The sequence below is a fragment of the Esox lucius genome, chromosome 3 (assembly GCF_011004845.1).
Source record: "Esox lucius isolate fEsoLuc1 chromosome 3, fEsoLuc1.pri, whole genome shotgun sequence".
Classification (NCBI taxonomy): Eukaryota; Metazoa; Chordata; class Actinopteri; order Esociformes; family Esocidae; genus Esox; species Esox lucius.
In genome coordinates this window covers 34,149,199-34,159,219 of record NC_047571.1, presented here as the reverse complement: position 1 = coordinate 34,159,219, position 10,021 = coordinate 34,149,199, and the positions used below count along the sequence as shown (strand labels likewise).

The 10,021-nt window shown below is 43.5% G+C and overlaps 1 protein-coding gene across 4 annotated transcripts; it reads right to left on the bottom strand.

The window, feature by feature from the left end:
* Nucleotides 1-482: 482 nt before the first annotated feature.
* On the bottom strand, nucleotides 483-8,983 carry LOC105030507 (metallophosphoesterase 1). 4 transcript variants are annotated; one of them, XM_020042213.2, is made up of 11 exons: nucleotides 8,631-8,983; nucleotides 8,355-8,505; nucleotides 7,016-7,158; nucleotides 6,620-6,728; nucleotides 5,879-5,982; nucleotides 5,116-5,196; nucleotides 4,753-4,864; nucleotides 4,526-4,603; nucleotides 3,131-3,253; nucleotides 2,485-2,625; nucleotides 609-2,205 (listed from the first exon to the last, which is right to left on the bottom strand). In XM_020042213.2, exons 3-11 carry the CDS (start codon nucleotides 7,078-7,080, stop codon nucleotides 2,020-2,022), a joined length of 999 nt encoding a protein of 332 aa, XP_019897772.1. In that variant the 5' UTR covers nucleotides 7,081-7,158; nucleotides 8,355-8,505; nucleotides 8,631-8,983; the 3' UTR covers nucleotides 609-2,019. The 4 variants fall into 4 exon arrangements, with proteins under 4 accessions (XP_010902705.2, XP_019897772.1, XP_010902706.1 ...); XM_010904404.3 differs by lacking the exons at nucleotides 8,355-8,505; nucleotides 8,631-8,983 and adding an exon at nucleotides 7,375-7,517; XM_010904403.5 differs by lacking the exons at nucleotides 8,355-8,505; nucleotides 8,631-8,983 and having other exon boundaries at nucleotides 483-713; nucleotides 7,016-7,518.
* Between the last annotated feature and the right edge of the window lie 1,038 nt (nucleotides 8,984-10,021).

Genomic DNA, 10,021 nt, shown 5'->3' with positions numbered 1-10,021 from the left:
GACTTAACCGAGGATGACTTCTCTTCAGTCCGGCACGGTGGAGACCTTTGGACCTTTGTTCACTGAGATGTTGACACTGACAGCCTATCGGTGTTCACTGTGATGTTGACACTGACAGCCTATCGGTGTTCACTGTGATGTTGACACTGACAGCCTATCGGTGTTCACAGTGATGTTGACAATGACCGGCTACAGTTTCAGATCCCCATAGTCAACATGGTCCTGTTGTTTTCCAGGAATTACTACCTAATTACGCTAGCAATAATGGCGGGGAAAAAAGGTTGAAAAGTTGTTATTGAGGAAATCATGTTTTGCCAATTTATAGATTTATTTTTTCTATTTAATGGCACTTCCATTCAACAGAGAGTGAACTTAACTGGATCTTAAGTAGTATTGAATGTCTGTCATAGAAAATATGTTGTTGTGGTTCTGACTCATTGATCATGAACGGTAACTCACAACAATATCACCAGTACACTTCCTCACGTAATATTCTTTTATTATTTACATCACAAATTTACAACCATTTGGCCACATAAGAACAGCTGCTTTTAGAGTGGGAGAACAACATTATAGCTTTGAGACAGCAGTCTCGGAGACATCCGGAAGGTCATCCCTGTACGGTCAGAACGTCCCTGTACGGTCAGAACATCCCTGTGCGTCGTCATTAAGGTTGCAAGTTTTTCCCAAAATCCCAGTGTCTTCCAGAAACCCTGTTCGGAAGATTCCAGGAATCAGGAGGGGATATGTGGAAAATGTCGTAAATTTACAACTTGAATGAAAACCTAGGATTTGTTAGGAAGTGACCATACTTATTAAATAGTCCTGAAAATGCTGGTTGAAGACGTGCTTCTAGATGTGCTTTCATACCTTGTATCCAAGAGGGTTGGAGGGGCTCAGAAATGGGGTAAATTATAACTGAAGTCACTCATTTCAGGAAGTTAGTTGAATTTAAAAATATAACTATTTAAGCTTCTCAGTTGAATATGCAATTTCTTCAGTTTAGTTCTTGAATTTACTTCAATCAAAACTTAAATGCTGGTAGATTTAAGAGGGGAGACTATTAACTGTCTACTTTATGAGCCACCGTATCAAGAAATCTGAGAGGGAAATGTTGGCCTTGCTGACTGAAGTCCTTCAGCCAAACACGAGGCCACGTCCACGGCTGTTCGTTTCTTCTCAAAACAACCTAACCATTCTGACTGGTCCCACAAACAGATGGGTTGTGTCTGATTGGTCCCTGAAACAGATGGGTTTTCTGATTGGTCCACCAATGGATTCTGACAGAGTCAGCACCTGTAGAAAAGGGGCCACTGGTTGATCTAACCAGTCTCAGACTGAAACACTTAACGAATGTACAGAGGAGATTTAGTGGTCAGTGACTTGGTCCAGTTCTACGGTCCAATGACATCCGAGAACCAAGCCCTTCGCTGGACAAGGTGAGGTGAGAACACACTGGTCCCGGGTGTCACCCTCACCTGGGAGTGTAGCGCCGTATGACAAGGCTGTTCAACTCAAGTCCTGCGCGGACAAAACACTTGTTTTCATCCTCATTAAATTGGGCATTAATTCAAATCTGGGGGCAAACGGGAAGTGCAATTAAGCACCAGGTAGAAATGAAATAAAACAAGTGTTTCATCCTTTGGCTACTGGAGTTAAAGAGCCATGGCCTGTGAAGTTCCCATATAGACCCGGGACCATGGGTGGAAGGAGGTCATTTAGGATGCAGGCCTGAATAGGAAGATGTGGGGCTGAGGTCACACAGGTTCTCCAGGTAGAAGCTGTCCTGAACAACAGATCTGGGGTCAGATAACCGTAGCCCCAATCCAAAAGTTAAGTCGCTACGCACAGGGGTTTGGGTCCAGCTTCGCTCTCAACACACCAGTAAATGTGCCAATGTAGCACGTTGAATGACTCATTATTGGACTGTGGTGTGTTAGAGAAGGGCTGGACCCAAACCCTGCGTGCGAGACATCCACCTGCACCGCTGCGGTCAGGGACGACCTCTGACCCGGGATGTCAGAGAGACTGGTGCTTGCTGCTGGCGCAGGGGCTGAGGTACTGGAGGAGACCTCGCCTCCACAGAATGTGGAGGAGCGGCAGGAGGAGCAAGCTGGCTCCCGTGGAGCAGTAGAGGGCTATTACGGTGCTCTCCTCCGGGAGGAAACACTTGGATAGGCCGTAGGCGCCTGGGGAGAACGACCCCTGGGGGCAGGAGGAGAAGCGAGTCAGATGGAGGAGGTGCGCAGGCCGGGGTCCAGCCATAGGAGGCGCATTGCCCCCTGCGCCTGCTGATGTCATTTAAAACCCTCCCCTTATGTTGTTCAGGGTGAGAAGGATCTCAACTACAAATCTGGGGAAGGGGTTTCAAATGACACGGCAACGCGCCTAAGAACTCCAGTGGCAAACAAAACGCAGAGGCTGATGGCTTCTGCACAACAGTGATCTGGATAACAGTCACCAACCCAATGGTGAGTTCTTTACCAGGATGAAGCTTGGGTTGTTGCGGTTCCTCCAGTTGAAGGACGGTACACTGATCTCTGGGTATAGGTTGTCATGGAGAACCTGGCAGCCACTGTGGGTGTGGCCACTGAGAACCAGGCGGGGCTTAAACCATTGCAACAGCTGGAGGGAAGGAAGAGAGAATTAGATCACTATAAGTACTAAATACTATATCTGATCACCTGTCAGTCACTATAAGTACTAAATACTATATCTGATCACCTGTCAGTCACTATAAGTACTAAATACTATATCTGATCACCTCAGTCACTCTAAAACTAAATAGTATATCTGTTCACTTGCACTTGGCTCACTAAGTAGCTTTGTCTAAATTTTAAAAAACTAAATTAAAACAGCCTCCTCCTTTTAAAAATACTTTCCCCTATAACGTACAAGCATTTGATAATAACCCACATAAAAATATCAGTAATACATTTCCATCCACTGGACGATGTGCTGGTCTACTGAAGTATCCCCATTCAACAGGCCAGGTTACCTTTATAACATTGACACTCAAGGAACATTCTGGAAGCTCTGCTGGTGAAAGGTAAGTGGGAGCCCCACTGTCCACACACACAGCTAATAAAAGGCAGGCCAAAATGTGTTTCCAAGCGCCAGTGTCCCATACCCTGTGTGAGGCCTCCTGGGAGAGTACGTCATACTTTTCTCTGAACAGCAGGTGGCGCTCTTCTGGAGGAGCAGCATCCCGGCCTGTGCATCCTGCATCACTCACTCTGTACAGAGGATAATGCTGAGACAAAACACAAAGAGACAGAAAGGGTTAGATTTTTCGGTTTCACATTCCAATTACTCTTCTAATCATGCTAACATGGACACGCCACAGGCTCAGAGGTTTGGCTTGGCTGTACTAGTTAGCTACAGGCTAACATAAATGTCTACCAGCTTTGCACATGTGGAAATTGCCATTTCTGTCCGTTCCTCTTTGCACAATTGCTCAAGCCCCATCAAGATGGATGGGGACCTTTGGTGAACAACAACTTTTTTTGCCACTGTATGCCTTTTGGCAATCTCTAGCCAAGATCTGATGTGAGTTGTTGTCCTTTTGCCACTGTCCCATAAAGGCCACCATTAAGCACCCAGGTACTATTGCAGTATGAACAGTGTCTCCCAGCTCAGCCCTGGAAGACTCTACCTCTGGAGTGGCCATTGGCCTTTTAGTGGCCTCTCTGACCAGTGCCCTTCTCACTTAATGCTTTTGAAGAAACTTACTCTGGATTTGCTTTGAATGTTTCTTCATGATGTAGATTTTCTTAAATAACCAAGAATGGGAACTCCCAGAGACAGGTGTATTTGACCTCAAATTAACTGAAACCCCTTTATTGCACACAGGTGAACACCAGGCAACAAATGAAGTGACTTCTAAAGACAACTGGCGTCACCACAGCTCATTCAGATGTGTTATAGCAAAGGGGGTGAATAACTATGTAATCAGTTATTTTCTGATGTATGTCTGTAATTAATTTTTCAGATTTTATCAATTTAATTCCTTATGATTTCATGTTGTCACACAAAATAGGGGTGGGGGAGAAATCACAATATTATTTTAGTCAATATTAAAATCTATTCTCAAATCCCCATATAGTTTTTTTTAAATACAGCTCTGGTAAAAAGTCACAACACAAGGTGAGGGAAAGTGTTACCCCAGCATTAAAGTCACACTCAAATTCACAGGTTTTTGAAAGGGATATCATAGTGGTTTATTATTACTGTCAATGCTACGTAATCTAAATTATGACTAGTTAATTGTGGTTATATGTACTGTTATTAATATGTAATCGTGATTATTAGTACTGGTTATTCATATGTAATAGTGTTTTTTAGTAGTGGCTATTAATATGTAATAGTGATTATTAGCACTTCTTATTCATATGTAACAGGGATTATTACTACTGATTATTCATATTTAAGAGCTTATTAGCGCAGATCATTACTACGTAAGAGTGTGTATAAGTACTGATTATTACCCTAGTGTTATTTGGAATGCTAACGGGTTCATGTATACCTGCAGAATTACAGGCGATGAGGGAGGGTAGATCCATGCGTCTCGGCAGTCTTCTCTTATGATGCTGGACTGGGAATTCTGTCAGATAAAAAAACACAACAGGACTCGGTAGCCTATGCGTAACGTATGCGTGTCACATTGACAAGCAGTAAATCAGAACTTCATACGTGCTCATGTTCATAACCAGAAGACTTGCTGGCCACTGCGATGGGAGCACGGATGCCCACCTGTAGGAGGGAACAGTTGAGATCCCTGGACAGTGTGAACAGCTGTTTCTCCACTGATTGGCAGATGGGACAGCCGTCGCCGTGCAGCGCCACGCTGTTGACCAATAGGAAGCTAGAGTAGTGATCCAGAGAGACAACACCATGGGATTATACAGTATCATGTAAATGGTACACGACATGACGGTAAACACGGAAATGCTGATTTCTTCTGTAGAACACGTGGCTCAGTAGTCTGAGTGTTAGACCAGAAACTGGAAGATTCCTGGTTCAAATCCCAGATCCAACATGGTAAAGGGAAAACTGTCGCTGCGCCATTGGTTACGACACTTAACCCCAATTTGCATAAAGTGTCACCTTACTTACTTGACACCTTTCTTGGTGATCATTCTGGTAGAGGTGGCGTTGAAGACCTTCTCAAACCGCTGTAACTTGAACCAATCCATTCTTCAAGAGTATGAAGTGACAAGACAGTTAGAATTCAGTCTGTCAAGTCTAAACTACAGCAGCTTTTATTGGTTATGAAAAAAATATATTATCTGTGTAATCATGTAGTTTTATCTTTACTGTTTCACCGTTTTAATGTCAAAACTCTGCAGCAAAGAACAGCCCACAGTCCATGACTCATGACTGCACAAGAACAGTCAGGCAAAGATCAAGAATAAACAAAACAGACAAGCTGCAGTACTACCTAGCTATATTTCTAAGTATGGAGTATTAGTATCACTGAGTATTACATAAGGATCCCCATTTGCTGTTTTTGCAGAAGATAAAATACATAAAAGTGCGTGTGAATTTACTTGCAGTACACTTAAGGGGTCCCAGTTTGGGGGTTTGAAAATGTGGTCACCTTACAAGAACACCACAAGCACCCAGAATATGTTCCTGGGGATGTCTATTTCACAGTGTGATTTGGCCATTCCCTCGTCTGCCAACTGAAAGGAAACAATATTGCTTTTGACAAGGCCTTGTTAACTTGGTCAAACCGTCTTAAGCCATGTTAACCCTGTGGCACCATGCCGGGTTAGGATGAAGCCGCGTACAATCCTACTTCCTACAGCTGATTGATGTAAACCATCTCTTAGTTGGAAACAACGAGTAACCTAGTGGAAGACAACGAGTAACCTACTCATAATGAAATCCGATGTCGTGGTTTCCCACCAGCACTACTAGATCCGTGTCACTGGAGTGCCGAAACATCTTCTGGAAACGGCCCACGTCCTCGTCCCAGTTCTGAGGAAATAAGAGCTTAGTTATGATATAGCATAAACATTTTGGGAGTTAGAGGAACACGTGTACAAGACCTATATTGCATAAACACGATCAGTGAACATGCCTGGTGTCCTTAGAATCGAGCATATCGGATCAATGTTCTTGAACTTTTTGACTAGTGCATCTTTTTACCAATCACATCAGCTCTGAGAAATATGTGAAAAGTTCCGAATCGATAATAAGTACTCATAACAATTAGGGGGAATTAGTACAACGATGTATGCAGTCACTACTGTTATTCACTTTGGCTAAGAGCGTCGGCTAAATACGACGTAAATATAAATCTAGTGGAATTCAAACTAATAATCATTAGGGGGTGAAGATCCTAATTGGGTTGCGTGGTTAAACGCAGCCAATCCGCCTGGCTGCAACACAACAGCCAATCTGCGTCAGGCATCGCCGTCAGCCACCTACGCTCAATTCGAGATCAATGAAATGTACATTGCCCATGTTGCGACCGCAGCGTCCAAGCTCAGAAATCGCTAAAGTTTGCTTCCGGCTGACGCGCGGGTTTAGTCTATGTGTATCTTTTGAATGGAAAACAAGGCCTACATTTTGGTCGGTTTCTGGTGTAGCGGGTAAAAGCTCCATAAGGTACCTTTGGAGAGCTCCACTTCCCCTCGTCAAACACGTCCCCCAGAATAAAGACTACCTCTGGCCGGAGAAGAGCCAGAGCTGTCTGGAAAGCCCGTTCCATCTGCCATTCCCTGAGTGGTACAGCGAGCGCATCGACAAAACAGTCAGTCATCCCTCTGCTCAGAGGATCATGCGCTCGCGTTCTATTGTTATTGTTGACCGCAGAAGTGTCGTAATCTGCCTAGAAACAGCGTGGATACAGACTGACACGGAACCTCGGTGACATCTTATGCGTTCCAATCGTTTAGTAGCCACAACAAACACTCGGTCCCAGGCGTACCTCATGCAATATTAACCAAATTAATATCAGGGTATAATGCACAAAAATAATTTCATCAATTGGTATAATTGTGCCTACCTTCGCAGTTTGTCAAACCAGTGCCCGCCAACGGCGCCGAGAAGGTGCGTGTCTGCAAGCACCATAGCCCGGAGGAGCTCCGGTTGGCCGTCCGCGCTCCTCTCTCCCGCCGTCACACCATGGTCAATTCCCGGCCAACTGCACTGTAATATCGCCGCGTAATAAATCAGATACTCACAGAATATAAAAACGCTGCAGACCGCTCCGAGCACCACCACAACAACGCTGCACGCGACGTTCAAGACCGGCATGTTATCTCAATTGTTGTTTTAATTCTCAGATGACCTGCAATAGAGGCGCACTGACGGAGCGGCGCATCATAAGGCATATTCTTTTATTCTTTTTTAAAACCTAAATACCCGAATGTCTGCGTGACGTTCGTATCGCAGAGTACAAGCGCCCAGTTCCACATTCAAAGACTCGCCGGGCTCCGCATCTCTCCCAGCTGTCGACTGGACGGTACAGAGCAGAGCGAGACAAGACGCTGTGTTACAATGGCTCGCACTGTGCCCCCACCGCGAGTGCTAATGCAATAACAGCAGTGGGGGGTTGTGACGGGGATCTTGCCACCACTTCCGGAGGCAGCAAATAATTGCTGAGATCTTCCCGATGATTTGGCTGCCCTTTTACTGCACTAACCATGGGGGTTCCTTAATTATTATTATTATTCTAATGTTTAATTCTAACGATACAATTATTTGAGGTCGGCATTTGCACACAAGATCTAACCGATTGCAGAGGGCGCCAATATGGATAAATGCTTTGTTCAAGGGCAGAATGAAAGATTTCTCATCTTCCTCACTCTGGAATTCGATCTTTCCGTTCCAGGCCCAAAGCTCCTGACTGTTGGACTACCTTCCACCTTCTACCTGCTAGCCACAATAGTACAATCCATCATGGAATGCTGTGTAGCCAGATAGAAAAGCAGGGAATGAATTATAGCATTACAGTATTTTTTTTCCATATTCATTTCATTAGTAAACACCCTGCTGTTTGTACATCAGTAATGTCCCGACTATACTTTATGATCAGTTGAATGCCATTTGTGGTGAGTGAAAGTACCAATTTCATTTAGAAACAGCAAAATCTGTACATTATTCCGAATTTATGGCCACCAGTGTATATAAAACTATATTAACAGGGTAGCAAGAAAATATGTTACCTATATTAATACAAATTAAAAACATGTGTTTGGACACATTACTAAAAACATTATTGTGACTAAAGATATAATTTGACTGTTTGCACTAATTGAAAATTCTTACTTGCAGGTTCTCGCACGGCAAAGTAACAATAGACAATAGAGTCAATGTGAATAAAATCTTTATGCAATACATACCTCACAGCAATGCACCAATAGAAGAATCTGGAAGCAGCAACTGAGACTTGAGTTTGTGTGTGTGTGGGGGTGTGTGTGTGTGTTTGTGTGTGCACAATGTCAGTCCAGTTCAAGTGTCCTTCGCTGGTCAGCAAAAATCCACCGGGGTCCCCTGCAGGGGCGTAGAATTAGGGGGTCAGGGGGGTCATGACCCCCAATATTACAGACAGGTAAACGTGACCCACCAGGAAAATCCTGTAATAAATTGACCCTGACCCCCAAATATACAGTACAAACCTACGCTGTTGGTCCTCTGTGTCAGTCTCATCACCAGACTTCATGTCCTCAGTTGCCCGGTAAACCACAGCTTCTCTTCTTAAATGTCCTGAGCAATCAGGTGTCCAGGGTAGGGCTGTGGAGGTCGTGGACGAGTGGAAAGTTTTTTGATTTGGCGACACCTCTTCTCCCCATTAGAGCAGTTGGCTCTCCTTTGTTTGTCAGCTGATCAGGTACTCAAACTAAGCAGAGCGCCAGCTCGGAGAGGAAACCAGAAATCCACCAACCAGAAACCAGTCAATCTCCATACCAGACATCATGTCCTCAGTTGTCCCGACAAACGGCAGCATCTCTTCAGCCGAGAGTTTCTTCAACCAACTAGTCAAAGCCTGTGAAAGTACAGTAGACAATAAATTGACATTGTCAAATTGGTACAATGTCAAACTGTAAAACTCTAGATCTGTCCAAACATTACAGCCAGTCATACTCTTTACATCTAAGGAAGCTAAAGGTGTTAGGATAAATTCAAATACATATTAAAAGGAATATACACCCATTTTTACATCTGGCCTTATTTTATTTATTTTGGGAGAAAAATGAGCCATCACATCCAATCTAATATAAAACAAAGATCCTCAAAATGTGATTCCGCTTTTTGATGTCCCTGTTGGCTGCCCTTGGGTCCAGTATTGGCTTGCAGCTGCATCTGAGAAGTCAAATGTGGTGTTTTAGAGTTAGATAATTTACCCAATACTGTTATAAATTAAGAATGATTCCTTTGATAGTATTAATAAACACATTTGTTTAAGGCTCTACTTTCATTTTAGCAGCAGCTCTAGTCAATAACGTTAATATGGGATCGCTTTGAGACTCTGTTGAGAGTAATCTGTAGTTGGTATAAGAGCCTACTGATGCAAGATCTTAAATTTGAGCTTGTTTGCTACAGCAAAGTAAATCCCCTGCGGCAATGAAAGATGCCCATAATAATCTGGATTAGAATGTTTTCATTTAAAGAAATGAAATACAAGATAATACAATTGCGATATTTCAAAATGACAACTAACCAATTCAGATGTTTCCTGCATTGAAATACGTTTCTCCTGCAACAAGGTGATCAAATAAAGATCCCACACCTAAATTGGACAGGATTACTGTAATGCGGTTGTAGACAACTTCATCTAATAAGATTAGCAGCTTTAAGAGGTTGCCTGACTGCTTTGCAAGCAACTGGAGCCTCTCATTAAGACTGGTCTGTGTCTGGGATTTGACCATCAGAACTCCCACAAACCTGGCGATAGCTGAAGTAGAAACGAATCTAATTTCACAGATCGTCCTCATCTTCTAAGTTTAATGTTTACAGTGAGAGTTTGTCTGATCAAACCGCATGAAAAGCGTTTACTCTTACGATCATT

What these genes read in the sequence shown, in the direction of transcription:
- LOC105030507 (XM_010904402.3), bottom strand. Translation starts at nt 7,266, where the DNA reads ATGCCGGTCTTGAACGTCGCGTGCAGCGTTGTTGTGGTGGTGCTCGGA. An exon ending in CATCGCCTGTAATTCTGCAG is followed by an intron (nt 3,254 to 4,525) that starts GTATACATGAAC and finishes GTTTTGTCTCAG; the next exon opens with CATTATCCTCTGTACAGAGT. An exon ending in CCCAGGAGGCCTCACACAGG is followed by an intron (nt 2,626 to 3,130) that starts GTATGGGACACT and finishes CCTTCCCTCCAG; the next exon opens with CTGTTGCAATGGTTTAAGCC.